This window comes from Lissotriton helveticus, chromosome 12 (genome assembly GCF_964261635.1).
Source record: "Lissotriton helveticus chromosome 12, aLisHel1.1, whole genome shotgun sequence".
In the NCBI taxonomy this organism is placed as follows: domain Eukaryota; kingdom Metazoa; phylum Chordata; class Amphibia; order Caudata; family Salamandridae; genus Lissotriton; species Lissotriton helveticus.
Window position 1 is genome coordinate 861,670,174 of NC_136073.1, and position 19,702 is coordinate 861,689,875.

The 19,702-nt window shown below is 45.4% G+C and overlaps 1 protein-coding gene across 3 annotated transcripts in view; it reads right to left on the reverse strand.

Moving 5' to 3' along the window:
* The window catches only part of CRTC1 (CREB regulated transcription coactivator 1), a 214,808-nt gene that overhangs the window by 66,648 nt on the left and 128,458 nt on the right, over nt 1-19,702 (reverse strand). For 2 of the 3 annotated variants that reach the window (XM_078669877.1, XM_078669878.1), the window contains exons 6-8: nt 19,566-19,651; nt 12,381-12,424; nt 1,363-1,583 (exon numbers count right to left, since the gene is read on the reverse strand). In XM_078669877.1, the coding sequence (XP_078526003.1) occupies nt 1,363-1,583; nt 12,381-12,424; nt 19,566-19,651 (351 nt within the window). Of the gene's footprint in view, nt 1-1,362; nt 1,584-12,380; nt 12,425-16,141; nt 16,178-19,565; nt 19,652-19,702 lie in introns of all 3 variants that reach the window. The other variant, XM_078669876.1, reaches the window with a different exon arrangement.

A 19,702-nucleotide genomic window follows, 5' to 3' on the forward strand; every position in this document is an offset into this window, starting at 1 on the left:
ACCTTAACTCACGCCCCCATCATGCACTGCTTAGGACTTTACAAATTACATCTTCAATGACACCAGTGATGGCACCCGACATCACTAAATTACATCACTGATGCGGTCATCCAGAGGTACAAATACTCAGCATTTTTCCGTGCACAGTAGGAGTTAGGTACAGGCCAAAGCCCCTGTGCCCAACCCTATATGAGGTGAACAACAAAGCCATACTGTGCACAACCTGTTTCACGCCCAGCTATGCAAGTGTATTTCTAAACGATATGCCATACATTGTAGTTTGACTATGATAGATAATTTATTTGTGGCATATCCGGGGACACTAAGATAAGTGACTGAGTTTGCGGACAATATCAGTAAGAATGACTTGAATGTTGAACACAACCAATATTAGCTGTAAGGCTGTAGAGTGTCCTGTTGTCAGAGTGGAGGTAAATAAGGGAGCTCTACTACAAATCTGCTTCACAGAATACACTGCAGGTTATAGTTTACGACATGGGAAAAGTCAACACTTGGCAGTATTACATAGAGCATCCTATGTGGGGAGTTGCTCCGTGAGAAAACCTCAGGTGACACACTGAAGAGAGAGTTCACTACGAGACAGCCTGACAAGCAGCAACTTCCTGACAGAAACTAAATATGTATTGTTAGGTGCGGATTACATGCTTTTTTCATTGTGTAAAATGTAAACTATATTTGATGTCAAGAAGAGTGTATTGGAGTATCTATAAAAAGTAACGAAAAAGGAGACTGGACTTGTCATTACCACAGAAGATTAAACATGCTAAATATATAGCAAATTTCATATGCTTTCAGTATAAGATGCCACAGTTATCAGCATTATATATATATACATTTCAGAAATAAAACAGAACCAATTCTGATGCACATGTGGTTAGCCTATGCAGTGAGTACATGCATCTTAATAGTTGAATATTTTCACTCTCCAACAGTTCACACAAACATCACAAACCGAAATGATTAAGGGACCTCAATATATTGATCCTCATGCATAGTCAACCAAACATACTTTCTATTTTTGCAATATGCTGTATACTATAGTTAGGATATCCAAAAAGAATTCTCAGGTGGTTACTCTCCAAATCTACCTTCTGGTACATGTGCTCTAATGTCTCATTTATATGTATTAATTAGATCTCCAATCTAATCCTAAGGTTTTTTAGCACTCATTTGCATTCATCATTTATTCTCACAGTACAATGTTTTGTTGATCAGACATTATGTGCTAATTTAAGACACTGCAATTGCAAGTTGAATTCATTCAATACACATTTTTAACATAAAAACATACTTCTTAAAAGGCACAAAGATTTGTCTGTATTAAAAAGAATTTGTGATCACCTTGACTGGCAGTGCTGATTCCCATGTGGTTCATAGTCGTCGAAAGATTACCGGTGCTGCTTGAGCTACTCAGAGATGGGAACGCAGTTTCTTCTGGATCCAATGGGATTGGTAGAGGAGAAGGGAAATGCATGTTTGTCAGGTCAGGCAAGGAGCCACCGGTGTTGTGGGCAGCAGGAACCAAGGAAGAGTTGTTTTCCTGTTCGGACGATGGATAGATGCTTAATTTAAAAGAAGAAGAAAGTTTACTTGTTACTAATTTAATGATCTGAAATAAGGTCTTCATGATTAATGCAACAACACTATTTTCTTTAATAAGATATGAAAGACTCGTTTATAATCTGAAATAGATCTGTCATGATTAATGCATCATTAATATATTGAAACTGTTTGATACAATACTGGAGACAATTTATTTGAATTGATGAAACAAAATGTTCAAAGAAATGAACACCATCTTGGAATGGGACAAATGCTTCTGATGAACCACTGCGAGCAAAACATTTGATGCAGTGATAGGATCATAAAACAGTCAACGTTTCTTCTAGAAGTTAAAAATCCAAAATCTATAATTAGATAAAACTGCTTGAATTTAAAATGAATATACATTTGCAACACAACCAGAGCATCTGTTCTCATCTTTAATCAATGTTCAACCATTCCTACAGCTGACAAATGAAGCATCATCAATGAAGGTGGGTTCCTCACAAGGCTGAAGCGCCATTTTGTACCGATTTATGCTTTTTATGAAGCATGGATTGTCTCCCGTAGATGCCTGCAGATGCTGGTGTTCACGATTTGCAAAGATTGTATGAGCGCAGGGATTGGGCAGTTGAGAATCCAGTTGCGGGTAGGGAAGACCCCAGCATTATTATTTAGTTGTGACCTTGGATGTAGAAAAATGTAGCAAGTATGAACAGCACATTTTCTAGGGTTATACCTAAATGCAAGGACTCAAAGTACACCACAGTTTGGGTCCCAGTAATTCCAGGGGGTCCCCATTGTGTTTCAGCTTCTTGAAAGTAGAAAGGCTGAACAGATGTGCTCGTAATGAGCACATGATTCTGGAAGGGGCATTGGGCGCTGCCAATTTCTGCAGGTATCCCTGCGCCATCCCCCTAGTGAGGTTCATTAACGGTAGATAAGATTGTCTTCTTTATTCTGGCATCCACTAAATTTAAATGCTAGTTTGGTGCCTTTACTGCAGATTACATATAAACCATTGAATAGCAAACCACATTCAGACTGCCTGGCCCTGTAAACCTTGCAGAATGCAAGTGTAACTCTTCAGGAGCCTGCTCGACATGTCATTACTATAGTCCAGGAATGCCACCACTAAGATCTATATGGATATGGTATTTCTAGCACTGTACAGAGGTCAATGACCAGTATGAAGTTAATCAGTGATAGAAGCGGTAGCTGGGTGTACGAATGTATGCGTTATGTTACATTATGCAGATTTGCAAAGCGCACTATCATCCAGGAGGGTATCCAGGCGCTGAGCAAGTGTGAGTCCAGGGACACCGTGGGCCTACTGGGGCAACTTGAAAAGCCAGATCTTCATCTTATGAAATTCAATCTTATGTGTAGCAACAGGGCGTGCCATGCTTTAGGAGCGATGTAGGAGAAGGCTTGACCGCTGGATATGGTTTCCGCTTGTTGAGATCTGCTGGACCAGCGTTAGGTAGTGTCTTAAGTGTGTGGGTGAGGAGTGTGAATTGTGCTCGTGTGTGAATGTAGAGCCAGTGGAGCTTGGAGCTCCTTCAGGTGTGATGTGATGTGAGTGTGGCGTAGGAGGTTGAGAGTTCTGAATGGTCTGCAGACGTTTGATGAGTTTTTGGTTGATCTTGGAATAGAAAGTGTACTGTTTAATGCATTGTGATGTAGCGTTCTTTAAAGAGTTAGGTCAGTACTAAAGGATAAGGGACTACTGTTTCAGATCCTGGATGCACACATAGAAACGGCCAGCCCCCTTGTTGGTTTCTGTGTTTTTACACTTCTTAGTCTGATGATGACTATGCTGCGGGTATGCTGACAACTACCAGACATGGTGTGGTAATCTGGCAGCTAATAGGAGGGTTTGATTGTGATAGCTTTGTACAAGATGCAGTTCAGCAAGGGAAGCCAATGGAGTACCATAGGGGTGATGTGTTCAGATTTTTTCAGGCCCTGCATGAGAAGTGCTGTGGCATGTAGGATGTCCTTAAAGGGTGCCACTGTGAAGGATGTACGACATTACAACGCATGCTTTTACATCGCATGCTTTTACAACGCATACCAACCATTACAACGCATAGCGCTTTGGGGTGCTGGATAGTGAATAGTTTAATTTACTATTTCAACTCCAGTCCCCGTGGACACTAGGGAAGGTGTTGGACAGTAAATTAAACTTATTCCCTATCCTAGAGCGCCCCCCAGCGCAATGCGTTGTAATGGTTTGCGTTGTAAAAGCTGCGATGTAAAAGCATTGCGTGGGAAACCATGAAGCACCATCCAGATGGGAGTATGAGGATGGACCTGTAGTCACTTTCTGGAAGAAATTGTTTCTCTTTCTTTTGAAGAGGGAGCTGTTATCAGGCCGTCTCTTTTTTCTTGGCAATGTGTTAAATGAACTTAAGGTCCAAGGTGAATCCAAGAGGCTTGGTTTTCAGCGAAGTTAGGGTTCAAAGCTGCCAAGGCTCATATCATTGATCCATGTTTGTACTATTTCTTGTTGCTGTCCTGGGTAAAGAAATTCTGCCTTGGTTCGGTTGAGCTCAGAGTAGACATAAGACCTCTGGGTCTGGATGATGTGCGAGAAGAACAAGTTACTTACCTTCGGTAACGCTTTTTCTGGTAGATACAATATCTGCCTGTGGATTCCTCACCTTGTGAATATCCCCTTGCGTCAGCAACGTTCGGAAATTTTCTTCGTATCACGCCGACGTGGAAGACGTCACAGGAGTACGACCTCGCGCTTGACTCCGCCTGACGTCACCGACCCCTTATCAGGCCCACGCCGGCGTGATGACGTCAGTTCCGCCCTTTTTTCCATGCCTTCGAGGCACACGGACGGACCAACGATAGCAAATATGCAAATATACAATGTACCCAGTACATATAAATCAAAATCAATACAATAGCATAAAGCATATATACAGAAAGACCAGGTATAGCAGAGTGGACAACGGGGAGGCGGGTGGGCATGTGAGGAATCCACAGGCAGATATTGTATCTACCAGAAAAAGCGTTACCGAAGGTAAGTAACTTGTTCTTCTAATAGATACATCTGCCGTGTGGATTCCTCACCTTGCGAATAGTGTCCCACAGCAGTCCCCACTCCCGGAGGAGGGTGTCCACTCCGCTACACCAGGAAATCTTGGAGAACAGAGCGCGCGAAGTGGCCGTCCCTCCTCACCTCGGTATCCAAGCAGTAGTGCTTTGCGAAAGTGTGGAGGGAGGCCCAAGTCGCGGCTCTGCAAATGTCCTCAACAGGTACACCTCTAGACAAAGCAGATGTTGCAGACTTTGCTCTAGTTGAATGTGCTCTAATACCCTCAGGAGGGTCCTTACCCGCAAGGGAGTAGCAGATCTTGATGCACAGGATTATCCACCTGGAAAGTGTGCACTTGTGCACCGCTCTGCCCTTCCGACAGCCAGCAAAACCAACAAACAGCTGGTCGTCCACCCGGAAGTCTTTAGTCCTGTCCAGATAGAAAGACACCGCCCTCTTAGGGTCCAGACGGTGCAGTCTCTCTTCCTCCTTAGAAGGGTGAGGGGGAGGATAGAAGGTAGGAAGGGTAATGGACTGTCCAAGATGGAAGGGAGTAACCACCTTAGGCAGAAAAGCAGCCCTGGTCCTGAGAACCATCCTTTCAGCATGAATGGTCAGGAATGGGGGCTTGGAACTAAGAGCCTGAAGCTCACTTACCCTCCTTGCCGAGGTGATTGCAACGAGGAAGATCGTTTTAAAAGAAAGAAGCCTCAATGGACACTTGTGCAAGGGTTCGAAGGGAGAACCCATTAAGAAGGTCAGCACAAGATTCAAATCCCAATGAGGAACAACAAAAGGAGTAGGAGGGAACATATTCGTTAGACCCCTCAAGAACCTTAAAACCACCGGAGATTTAAAAAGAGAGGGCTGATCCGGCAAACAGAGAAATGCCGATAAGGCCGAAAGATACCCCTTGACCGTGGCCACAGCAAAACCTTGCTGCGCCAGAGAAAGAGCAAATTGTAAAATGTCAGATAAATGAGCCTTCAAAGGGTCAATATCCTTCTCCCTGCACCAAGAAACAAATTTAGACCACCTATAGGAATAAATGGACTTAGTGGAGTCACGCCTGGCAGAAAGAATGACATCCACCACATCGTGAGGGAGAGAAAAAGAACTCAAGTTACCCCGTTCAATCTCCAGGCATGAAGGTGCAATGTCTGGAGGTGGGGGTGTAGGACCTTCCCCTCCATCTGAGAGAGGAGGTCTGCCCTGTGAGGGAGACGAAGCGGCGGGTGAGAGGAGAGGTGGAGAAGGTCTGTGTACCACACCCTTCTTGGCCAATCCGGGGCGATCAATATGACTTGGGCCCGGTCTTGGCGAATCTTCCTCAGAACCCGAGGAATCAAGGGTATGGGAGGAAACGCGTAAAGGAGTTGATTTCCCCAACTCAACTGAAACGCGTCCCCCAAGGCTCCTTGCAACGGATACTGGAGACTGCAGAATGACGGCCAGTGAGCATTCTCGCGAGCGGCAAACAGGTCCACCCGAGGAGTCCCCCACATCTGAAAGATGTCGTGAACCACCTCCGGGTGAAGCCTCCACTCGTGGTCGGCAGAGAACTGCCGACTGAGACTGTCCGCACGAACGTTCAGAACCCCGGCCAGATGATTTGCCATCAGACAAATCTGATGGTCCTGAACCCAGGACCAGAGACGCAGAGCCTCTCTGCAGAGACACTGTGACCCCACTCCTCCCTGCTTGTTGATGTACCACATCGCGGTCGTGTTGTCCGTCAGGACTTGAACCGACCGACCGCGAAGGGAAGGGAGGAAGGCCTTGAGCGCCAAACGTATCGCCCGCAATTCCAGAAGGTTGATGTGAAGCAACCTTTCTTCTGGAGACCAAAGGCCCTTGACCTCCAGGTCCCCCAGATGAGCACCCCACCCGAGAGTGGATGCATCCGTTATCACTGTGGCCACTGATGGAGGCAGTTGAAAAGGCTTTCCTTGAGACAGATTGCCTTCCACGCCCCACCAAGACAGATCCGCTGCAGCTTCTCTGGAGATCCTCACTGACTCCCTGAGATCTCCGTTGTGTTGATACCACTGCCTGCGGAGGCACCACTGGAGTGCCCTCATGTGCCAGTGTGCATGACTGACCAACAGAATGCAAGAAGCCATTAGACCGAGCAGACGAAGGACCTTCAGGACTGGAACAACCGCTCCATTGTAGAATAAAGGAATCATCTCCTGTATGTCGTGAATCCTTTGAGGTGGAGGGAATGCACGACATACAGTAGTGTCCAGTACCGCACCTATGAACAGGTTGCGCTGGGAGGGCACCAGGTGAGACTTGGGTACGTTTATCGAAAAACCCAACCTGTGCAACAACTGAGTTGTCTCCTGCAGATGATGGAGCACCTTCTCCGGCGACTCCGCTTTGATCAGCCAGTCGTCCAGATAGGGGAACACAGGTATCCCCGATCTCCTGAGATGCGCAGCCACCACTGCCATCACCTTGGTGAAAACTCGAGGCGCAGTAGTAAGTCCAAACGGAAGGACCGCAAACTGGTAGTGCTGCGATCCCACCGTAAAACGGAGATACTTTCTGTGCGACTTCAGAATGGGGATGTGAAAATACGCATCCTGCAAGTCGATCGACACCATCCAGTCTTCTTCCATCAGCGCTTGAAGAACCTGAGCAAGGGTGAACATTTTGAACTTCTCCTGTTTGAGATAGAGGTTCATAATCCTGAGATCCAGGATTGGCCGAAGCCTGCCATTGTTCTTGGGTATCAAGAAATACCGGGAGTAGCACCCTTGACCCCTCTCCTGCTCTGGAACCACCTCTATTGCACCCTTTCGGAACAGAGCCAGGACTTCTTCCTGCAGGAGCAGCAGGTGGTCCTCTGAACAATAACCTTGGCAAGGAGGGTAATTGGGAGGGAACTCCTGAAAAGGAAGTGCATACCCATTTTCCACGAGATTGAGAACCCAAAGATCTGATGTAACCGATTCCCAATCTCATAGAAAATGAGTAAGCCGACCCCCTACTGGCCCCACATGATCCAGAATGGTGGATCTAGGGCTGCTTTGCTGATGCAGGTGGGGGTTGGGTATTATTGGAGGAAGTGGAGGAAGAGGAGACTTGACGCCCACGTCCACGACCCTTCTGTCTACCTCTATAGGACTTATACAGAGGGTTCTGCTGTTGCTGCTGTTGTTGTTGGCCTTGTCCGAAGGGACGAAAAGAGGATCTACCAAAGCCTCTAAACTTTCTAGTTGTCGACCCTCTCATCTGGAGACCCAAAGATCTTGCAGTAGCACGGCTATCTTTAAACCTTTCCAAGGCGACATCCGCCTTTTTACCAAAAAGGCCAGTCCCTTCAAAAGGCAAGTCCAGCAACGTAGATTGCACATCCGCAGAGAAATCAGAGGATTTTAACCACGCGGCCCTCCTGGTCGCAATAGAAGAGCCCATAATCCTGGCAACAGAATCAACTGTGTCCATGCCACTCTGAATAACCATGCGTGCAGCAGCCTGAGTGTCTGAGACCACCTCATTAAAGTTCTTTCTATCTTCCTCAGGAAGCTTAGGTGATAACTGCTTCACAGAATCCATCAATGCATGGACATACCTTCCTAAAAGGCAAGTAGCATTAGCGGATTTAAGAGCCATGCTCCCTGAAGAGAAAGTCTTCTTTGCAGACTGATCCAACTTTTTTGAGTCTTTGTCCGCTGGTACTTGAGGGAAAGAGCCTGCAGCCCTGTTAGAACATGCCGCCTGCACTACAAGACTTTCAGGAGAGGGGTGCGAAGAGAGAAACTCAGGGTCACCAGGAGCCACCCTGTAGCGCCTTGCAATAGATCTTGAAACCGCAGGAGCAGACAACGGTCTCTTCCAGATCTCTTTTATTGGATCTGATAAGGCATCAGTGAACGGCAATGTAGGTTCAACAATAGAAGAGGGAGAATGCAAAACTTCTGTAAGGATGTTGGGCTTGTACTCAACCGTGGGCAGTTTCAAGTTGAGAAGATCTGCAGCCTTCCTAATAACAACGTGATAGGGTGCCACGTCCCTAGAAGGAGCATCAGAAGCTAAAGGTAAACCCCACTCAGGAGAGAGCTCCAGACCACTAGCATCACGTAGGTCTTCAAAGTCATCATCATGATCAAGAAGCTCACCCTCTTCCACATCTGAATCTTCACCTCCCCTTTCTTCCAGAAGACGCTGAGCCCTTCGTCTCGACCACTCTATTCGAATCGAAGTCGACGGATCCGGTAACGACTCCGACGGAGCCGGATTCGACGTCGAGCGAGGAGCCGGGGCAGCCGGAGGACGAGACTCACGGACAGGTGTGGAACCTCGATCCAAACTACGAGGTCGATCCGGAGTCGGCGAAGCCGCATGCGGAGTCGAAGACCTCTGTGGTGCCGTACCGAGCCAAGGTGTAAGAGGCGCCGGCATAAAAGGCATAAATGGAGCTGGGGCGTACGACTGAGGAATGCCCAAATTGTATGATAATGGACCCATGGGACCAACAGGTGCTCCAGCGGGGTACATCGCCCAGGAATATACTCCAAACATCGCATTGAGAAAATGCGAGGGGTCCTGACCAGGACCAGGAAAGGGAGGGTACGAACCTACCGGATGCTCTAAAGGAGGTCGTTCCGACACAGGTTCATTCTGACCTTCTTGGTCCACAGGAGTCTCCATCGGAGCCGGAGTTTGAGGAACTACCTCTTCTTCCTCCTCATGTTCCGAAGAATGTAAAGATACCGGATCCGGTTCCGGAGTCGGGGAACCTCCGATAGACTGAGCAGGAGAAGGAGAGACGAAGTCCTTATGGTGTTTGCGAGACTTATTCTTCGAATCTGAAGATTCCTTCCCCGAATGATGCTTTGAGCTGTGCTTTCTCCTCTTGTGCTTCTTCTTCGAGGAGCTCGAAGCGTGACCCGAAGCCGACTTGGATCCAGATCTTGATCTCTCTCTGGACCTCGACCTCGCTCTGGATCTCGACCCCGCTCTGGACCTCGACGCTGATCTCGACTTCGATCGAGACCATTGCTTCGACTTCGAGCGTCTCGACGTCGACCTCGAAGATCTCCCAGCATCTCTTCCCTTTACCTTCGCGAGAAGTAGTTTTGCTTCACGCTCTCGAAGTGCCTTTGGGTTCATCTTAAAACAAGATCGACAGTTCTTAACGACACCACAAACAATCGCTATGTGGGTCGGTGATTGACATCATGCGGGCACAAGACCCACATTGTTTAAATCCTGTCTTCCTCGACGACATCCTCGATGAAGAAATAAGTCGCAAAGGAGAAACAGTAACGTTTAAATAATAGCCAGATACTAAGTATCGCAGAAGATCCCGAAAACCGTTAGCGTCGAAGACGCGGAAAAAAGGGAACTGACGTCATCACGCCGGCGTGGGCCTGATAAGGGGTCGGTGACGTCAGGCGGAGTCACGTGCGAGGTCGTACTCCTGTGACGTCGTCCACGTCGGCGTGCTACGAAGAAAATTTCCGAACGTTGCTGACGCAAGGGGATATTCACAAGGTGAGGAATCCACACGGCAGATGTATCTATCAGAAGTATTTGACATCAACCAAGGGTCTTGTCATTTCTACTTGCTGGTCACCATGAGCAGTGGTTTTCCAGTGAAAGAAGAGAAGCAGATTAAAACCTCTGATGACTACTGACCAGTGAAATACGTTGGTCAGGATCACTGGAAGCGGTGCATTGAAAAGCACTACAGATTCTTTTCTTTCTACAAAATAAATTCTGGTGTTTCTAGATTTACTGGCTAATTAAATTGCAATGGCTTGTGCTCACCTCCTCCAGGGCCAGGGTCTAAATCTTGGCTCCACTGAGGCATAGACGCCTCTATTTTGGCCCAATGAATGCAGATGATAGTCTGTTTCCTAATTTATTTTCCAGCTGGAAGTGGACTTGGGTGCCGTCCACATAAATCTGAAAGTGGCACTGTTCTAAAATGCGGCCAAGACCATTCACAGATGTTAAACAATTCCAACATTTGACAGAGAGAGCTACTTTAAAATTCTACATTGCTGGAACCTTTGACAGCAGATATGACTAGTTCCTGACCCCATCATGTTGTGATTGTTTTGCGTGCGTTGATAAGAAATTAAATCAGTTCATGGATCAAAACACAAGGGAATTAAATTCTTAAACGTGCCTTAAAAGAATAATTCTAGCAATCTGCAAGTTTATTTAAGCAAAAGTGGTCTGGCTTATGTTGCTAGCAATATAGTAAGTACTTAATTATACTTTATTGAATGCATGAATTACTATCATCTCCGAAAGGCTAGCAGGCTGTGGAGCAGACAGTCACATATCCGCAATAAGGTCCCATGAACGAGAAGTAAAGTCATCCATCTGTGAAAGAGGAGTGTCAGGACGTTCACATTTTTAGCGCGAACATGGCAGACATGACCAATTACATTCTTATGACGTGTGTTCGTGAATTGCAGTAGGAGATCACAAACCCAGTGCCTAAGAAATCAGTATTTAAAACCACTAAGTGGCATGACTTGGGCATATGATTTAGGCTATGGGCTAATCAAATGCAGGAGAATATATATATATATTGCAAAAGCAGTGGGGTGGTCCCCGTGACTGGAGCACGGCCACTTAACATCTAAAACAAACTGCTCGCAGTTAGGGACACCCACGCAGCAATCACTTTAACCTTCTTTTATTTGTGCTGCAGCCAGGTTCTGGAAACGCTTTGCGGGTCCATGCGCTCCACCAGAGGGGCGCGGAAAATGGAGCAGTGTACCTGTTTGTGAGGCATGAGGAAAGCTGGGATCGTGCTACGCCGATGAGGTGCCCCGATGGAAGTGTTACGAAGGAGGGAAGGAGGCTAAGCGGCACCCATTAGGGAAATAATACTGTCCTGAACTACTGATTCCAGGATACATTGCGAACTTACCAGCCCAAGGGGGCGGAACTGAGACTTTATAAACACTTGCAGTACTTTGAACGCTTTCCCTCAACTATTCCCCCAGATTGCCATGCCACTAATGAAGGACTCTCCGAAACGCGTATGGCGTATATGGCACACGTTTGCACTGTCTTGAAGCGTTTCCCGAACCTGGCTGCAGCACAAATAAAAGAAGGTGAAAGTGATTGCTGCGTGGGTGTCCCTAACTGCGAGCAGTTTGTTTTAGATAGATATATATATATATATATATACATACATATTTTACACACACCTTTTAACCCCTTCGCTGCGGGGCGTTTTCACCTGCTGTGCGGGGGGGGGGGGGGGAGTGGGGCCGCGCGCGGCGCCGTTGTGCTTGTGACGAGCTCGGCTTGTCATGAGGCACAGTGGAGCTGCACTCGTGACGAGCGGAACTCGTCACGACCACACCCGTTTTGGAACGTTCAGCACAGCGGGGAAATTATCCCCACGTGTGAACGTTCCAACGGTCATGACAAGCTCAGCTCGTCATGAGCACAGCTCAACCGTGCCTCATGACGAGCTGAGCTCGTCATGAGCATGGAAAGTGTTAATTACTATGTCCATTAAGAATACTAATAATATACTTTGTATGCTCGACAAAGAAAGTATATGCTACATTCAGGGCTTAATTAGAAAATCAATTAGTGCCAGAGCCCAACGTTTTGCTCACAGAATTGCTGGGCTGCAAAAATGACAACCAGTCCACCAGACCTGCAACAACTGTCTCAAATTGAGCATTGACTAAATCACACTATTCTTGAGTTTATCTTTTTTGCATTTTATTGGATATAATGGCATATTTCACAGTACACCCATAAATACAAACAATACCTGATTCCAGGGACCTCACATGATTTTGGCCTTGAAGTCCCAGTCTACAACACAAGAGAGAAAGGTCGTGAATTACACACTTTTAAAATCCATCATACATTAACATTGGCGTTTAACATTACAAAATTCAGCCGCAGCGATTTTCTCTTCAGCAGAGACCATACACATGCTCAAAATTAAGAATTCTGTTTTCCTTCCAAAGCTAAGATGAGACATGGGCAACAAGATGAAACACGCATAAAATAATGTTTTTATATCAATATTTATATTAAGGTTGCTGTTTCACAGAAACAAATTACTTCATTAGCAGTCTTAAAAGTGTGACTAAATCTCTGAAAATGTTAGTTATGACAACAGTTCATTAAATACAGTCATTATGGAAACCAATTAATTTGTACCGTCATATTCATATCTATCAAGAGTTTTTTTTAATCTTTAAAGTGGTTGTTACGCCTCATAACATTCAGATATGAAATCAACTCCCAACATGTCCAACTATTTCAAAAACAAGGGGAACGGCAGCAACAGCTCTTAAGTGGGAGGATGACACTACCGAAATATAAAAAAAAAGCCTGGAGATCAATATCAAAATTACCATGTCTATTTCTTCATGCCATTAGAATTGCTTTATCTTTAATGCGTTTTTCTCCTGGGGGTTGCCTCTATCTACACTACTTTCAAACATTAAGAAAAAGAGGACCATAATTATTACTAAATTTATCTCAATTTTATTCCATCCATTTATTCCATTATTGTTGAAAGGTTATCAATGAATAGACAAATTCACAAAGTATGGTAGCACAGGACAAAAGACGGCAAAAATAATGTAGGTTTTTTGGTTATGGGATAGTATTTCAGTTTGCAGTGACGTCAGACTAGGAACAGATGGTGCCTCATCTAATGTTGTGTATTTAACAATGATGTACCCACCCACCCACACCGATCATGCCCGAAACCTCGGCATCATCCTCTACTCCTTCCTCTGGATAAACCGCCAGATCAACGCCGTCGTCTCCACCAGTTTCAACTGCCTTCGAATTCTCCGTAAGACCTTCAAATGGATCCCCTCCAACTGCAGAAGGACCGTCACCCAAGCACTCATAACCAGCAGACTCGACTACAGCAACGCCCTCTTCGCCGGAATCAACAAAACTCTCCTACACAGACTCCAAACCATCCAGAAAGCCGCAGCCAGACTCGTACTCGGAACTCTATGGCACGAGCACATGACCCAACACCTGCGCAGCCTGCACTGGGCTCCCTGTCGAGAAGAGTCTTTTTCAAGCTCCTCATCCACGCCTACAAAGCCCTCAACAACATCGGACCCAAATACCTCAACGAGAGAATCTCCTTCAACGCACCCAAGAGAAACCTACGCTCCGCCGACCTCGCCCTGGCAGAGGTTCCCCGCAACCACAGAAATAAAAACCGGAGGAAGAGCCTTCTCATACATCCCAGCCAAGACCTGGAACGAGCTCCCACTGAACATCAAACGCTCCCCGACCCTGTACACGCTCAGGAAAGGACCTCAAGACCTAGCTCTTCGACTGATCCGGAGCCGTCTTCTCTCCCCCCCAGCGCCCTAGGACCCTCACGGGTGAGTAGCGCACGTTATAAAGCCCTGATTGATTGATTTAAGATGGCGCCTGTGCAGGATGCCACATTTACACGGTACTACGAGGCGAACTGTCTCAGTTCGGATATTTTCAATATGGATAAGGGATGGAATTTGCTGCTGGAATTACTTAGAGGAACCTTGTTTAGGTTACTATATTTTAACTGGAATGCTTGTGTTTTGTTGTAGACCTGATGTGACGTGCACACCACAGACATTTAAAGACCAGGAACACGTGAATTACTTGTTTTAGGCGAGTGTCCAAGATGGTACTTGTATACTACATTGACAGTGTAATCACAAGAGCACCTATATTATTTGAGGAATGGTGGTTTGAGTGTGTATGTAATTAGTTATTTTCATAGGATTTAATATAATTTCAATGAAACATGGGTTATGAGTGTGGATTTTGAATAGTATTGATGGGATTTGAACCACCTAGATACTTTAAAGGTGGGTAGTATTTTCACAGCTAAACTGTATATTATACATTGTCAAGCATGCCCACAGGCTCTCTCGGTTTCTTATACTTCATTTTGGGGTACCGTCTTATTTTGGATGCACAAAAGAATACCTGTTTGTTGTGACATTTTCGGAGTCTCTTCTGTTTCTCTTACTCAATTACTGAACAAATGGGTACACTTTTGTAGAAACTTTCGCAAATAATTGCAAATGCATCTCTGTGGATGGTCCTTTAACTTTGATGTTCCGGTGACTTTTTTTTGTGATGGGTACGTTTTCATGACATTGGGTAGCTGATTATGATGGTAACTTTGGTACATGTTATATGTTTCTTTTTAGGTATGAAGACAAAACACATGTTGGCTAGAGTGAAGGTGTAATAAAGAAGCAACTGAATATCAAACGTGACAGAAGTCTTGTATATTGGACTACTGAAGATTTGGAGTTCTCGAGCAACAATTATATCAATGAATAGAACTTGACTGTGAACTCCTATTTTAGTCATGCTTACTGCGCTTTCTAAGGTAAATATCTTTTTAAATAGCTCTTTATTGACAGTTTTCCATACACTGAAAAAGGTGGTGGAAAGGATACATACCAAGCCACCATGCGCATGGCTACATACATTTATCGACTATTATACATAGCAAACAGGGCTAACAAGGTCTGTGTCAGGTCATGCACAGATGAATAATTCACGGCATACTGAGTTACATGCCATGTGCTGAAACATTGTACACAGAAAAATCTTCAAGCATGGTGAGGGCAGTCGCGGAGCCCTACACGGGGAGGTGCTTTTTGAGATCAGTCCAACCATCCAGACCGACTATTGGGGCCCAGGCTCTTGACATACCCTCTGGCTTCACGAGGCACCACAGGTTATTAGGAATGATTGTCAACTTCCAGATATAGTCACTGCTCAGTTTCAATCAAATAATTTTGGAAAATGTGCCTTATCAAAAAACACTTCCTGGGTTTTAGGTGAATGAACTGGTCCTTGCAGCTATAAAAGTTCCAGGCTTGATGAACAAAACTTACTGTGATCACCCCCAAATTGCTATGTTCTAAGGAGCGCTATGGTTCAGAATGCTGCAGTTCCCTTGGCCTGTAGCTGAGGGTGGATTAGTGCAGGATTAATTTAACTGACCTTCTGTCAGGGAGGTTATGATTTATGTTGAAGGTGGGTTGTACGGCTTGGATGTGCTTTCATACATTTACATAACTAACAGACACGACTCAGATATGTTGCATTTTTATAATCAGCGTTCACCGCAAAAAAATCTTCTCCTGTGTCCCTTAGGCCCTCTGTTTTCTAGGGACTCTACATTTCACCTGTGCCTTACAGTTAAGTATTTTTTGTACGCATCTGAATGCTGTTCCTTACTCCTGATGTCTTTTGCTATGAAAGGGTTAGCTTATTCTATTATAAGCTCTAATTTCTGGTTGATAAACAGGTCCATTAGAGTATTTTATGTTAAAAGTATTTTATAAGTTTCATGTATCAATCAATAAGTTACAATTGGTACACCGTTGTAGACCCGTCTCACGAGGAAACCTCAACCCTAAGCATGGTTTCAATATCTAAAAAGAATGCATGAGCAGATATCTGCTTCAACCATTGAACCAGAAAGCGCTGCTCCTATTATGAATGAAGTTAGCAAATGGCTGAAATGGGCTGACCTACCACCCTGTGCTGCATGCTGTAGTGGGCGGATGAAAACTGTGAATGACAAAAACAGACAAAAGCATAAAGAGAGCTGACTGAAAGTCTCTTTAAGTACATTAAATTTATAATTTTAGTAAGATCAAAAGGTCTTGGCTAGCGCAGACCAAAAAATCAGAGACCAAGATGACATCACAATAATCAGAGGCAAAACATACATATTAGAGGCTTAATTCACAAGTACAGTTTCTTAAATGAATGTCAGCGTGACCAACATCACGCTGCCTGTACATCACAAAAAACAGGAAAGCAAACGGCACACTATAACATTTTATGATTCTTTGTCACGACTGATAAAATGGTACTGAGCAGGAGATCTAAAGTATACAAATTAACATGACATAACATTGTTGTCAAGATGCTGAAGCACTGTGCCTCTAACAATGGAATCATTCACTAAGGTTAAAACATGTTTCCATTTCAGTCGATAAGTCATGATTATTGACAATCAGCAAGATCGGATGAAGTTTTATAACAAAAGAGACATAAGTATGGAGTCCCCAAAGGAGAATATGTTTTACTATTGTTAATAGATTTACTTTCTCTACCAAGGGAAATCCAGGATGGTAAAAGTTGGCTGTTTGAAGGAAGCTGGCTCTGTATATGGTATTACCACTAGGTGGTTGTACTGTGCACAGAGTTCAGGGGTTCCCCAAAAGAGTAATGGGGCTTAACGTAAAACCCAAAGTGCTTTATTAGTGGTAGAGTGGGCGAGCAGCCTCAGACATTTATTGCACAACCGTGATCAATAATGGAAACACTACTCAAGAAGGAAATCCAGACCAATTTTAGAAAAAAATACTTTGTTTGTACTTTATTTTAAGACCAAGACCTTTGCAATAAGGTAAGTATATTTTTAAATAAAAAAACTTTTCACTTTGTAAAATCGACACTTAGAAGCTTTTCAGCATAGTTCAATGTTTTCCCAGGGCGAAAACAAGTAAGTAATGCACTTATAATTCCAGTCTTATGCACCAAAAGTCAGCAAGGGGCAAGGGTCAGGCGAGTATCAAAACTGCACTACCAGCGGCACAGTGGCGGCAGGGTGCAGAGGTCAAAACCGGAGTTTGGCCCAAGGCTTTTCAATGGAGATTGGGGTGCCTGGAGCCACACTGCTTTCAGGTAAGTAGATTGGCGGCAGGGCCAAGCTTTGGGGGTTTGGACAAGCACAAAGGGGCTACAAAGCAGCACCAAACATACAGCACCAGCGGCACCGGGTGGCCACGTGCAAGGTACAAGATCAGCTTCGGGCGACAAATGCTTTTCTATGGCGATTCTTCTTTTGGCAAACAGGCTGCAGGTGTTGCACTGGAGGTCGAAGGAGGAAGATTACGGAAAGTCAAGTTAGGTAGAGATGTAGGGGGTCATGGGGCCACTGTTTGTTCCACTCACCAAGGCCCAGGGGCTTCAGGTGCAGGGGTGCATTTCAACGTCAGAGTCTTCTTACCGTTGCCGGTCAGGTGGAGCCTCTGGATTCACACTGCCGGAGCCGCCGTGGAGATCAGGAGGTCAGCCAATGCTGGACACGATGTCAGGATCGCTGGGGAGACTTCACTGCAGAGTTGAGCCATGTGGGCATCGGGTGCAGAGTGGGCAGGGATCACGGTTCCAGCTAGACCCAGAGCCCTTGTAGTCAGTTTCTTCCAGACAGGTCCACTATCCACAGGAGATTGGAGTCTTTTTCAAAGGCAGTCCTGCCAGGGTTTTCAGAGGTTGCTGGCTGCAAGATAAGTAGCAGGTTTGCAGAAGCTGGAGAAAGGCTGGTAGGGCTGGGGCCAAGGCAGTTGACGTCTTCAGTCTTCTCTGCAGGATAGTCTTCTTGCTTCTTAGGTCATCGCAGATCTAGTTTCTAGGTCTGGGGGAGCCACCTAAATATTAAATTTAGGTAACATTTTAAGGAAGTAGTAGGTAGGACCAATGGACACCTTACCTAGCGTAACTATACCTTATATTATGCCACTCTCCTGTGGGAAGGGGCATAGACCTAGCCCTGATTGGCGAGGTCTCCCCATCTTCAAGATGTGCTTCACTTTGCTCCCCCACCTTAGTGGTGCAGTTGGCAGAGGTGATCATACCTCCTATTCTTCGGAGTTTTCCCACTGGTTGTCCCACCCTAAGTGGGGATGTAAACCAGGAGCTGCCATATGCTGCTAGCAGCAGAGACTGGGAGTTGCATTACAAAGGCACCCGGCCTTTGAAGCTTCGCTCTTCTGGGCCTGGCCCATCCTGGGGGAGGAGGTGTGATACCTCTGCCCCGGGTGTGCATTGTTTCTGGGCCCAGAAAGTAGGGGCTCTCTACCCAGGAGTCCAGAAACATGTCTGGTGGTGGATGGCTGCCTACAGCCGGTCAGAGACCACACCAGAATTGGTAGGTTTTCAGGGGGCACCTCTGAGGTGCCCTCTGGGTACAAGTTACAATAGATCCCACAATAGCATCAGTGTTGATTAATTGAAAGGAGTAGTTTGGTACCACATGGTTACATGTTGTTATTTATTTATTTTATAAAGTTTTATATAGCGCAAACTTGACCCAAGAAGGGTATCAGAGCGCTTTACATTTAAGATTGTTACGTTAAAAGTTACATCAGTTACAAGAGCATAGAAAGGTACAGTACACAAAAATAATGTTGCAAGAATTCGTAGGAGGGACGGAAGGAAGGAGTCAGTAGCAGACATACGAGGAGGAACTGTGCCCAATGTCCGGCTGGGTAGGTGACTGTCAGGGGGAAACCAGGGCCCATCTCCTCAGTAGCTGTCTAGCAGGTGCACCGGATATCAGCCATGCTGCTCAGGTCTGAGCGAAACAGGGGAACCAGTTATGAGTTTTTTTTATTTGAAAAGTTTATATAGCGCTGGCTAGACCTGGAGGTATCAGAGCGCTTTACCAGAGGGACTTGAGTTACAAGCTACATCAGTTACCATAGCGTAGTAACGTAGTAAGGTACAGTAAACATACGTTGAAAGAATTCAAAGGAAAGGAGGGGAGGAAGGAGCCATAGCAGGAAGACGAGAAAGAACTGTGCCCAATGTCTGGCTGGGTAGGTGAAGGTCGAGGGGAAAACCAGGGCCAATCTCCTCATTAGCTGTCTAGCAGCTCCACCGGGCATCAGCCATGTTGCTCAGGTATTAGAATTCAGGATAAAAATAGCTTAGACCGGTAGGTATCAAAGCGCTTTACATGACATCCTTTTTGTTCCAAAATTACATCAGTTACAGGTTACCTCGGTTGCAGGGAGAACATATAGAGATCTTGGAGGACGAGGTCAGAGTAAATGTAGAGGGGTAAGGGGTGGGGTAACAGGAGCAGGCACACACTCACAAATGTACAGACACACACACTCTTATCAAGCCTGATACAACATAGAAAGCTAGGGAAAAAAAATACCTTTTTAGTGTCCCATCCTTGTTTATTCATATTTTTGTCTGCTTCAGATGAGGTCTCATCCATTCCTGGCAGCGACAGTAACAAAACTAAAAAAACAATTAAGATTCATATACATTATTTTTTAAGCATGATAGAAT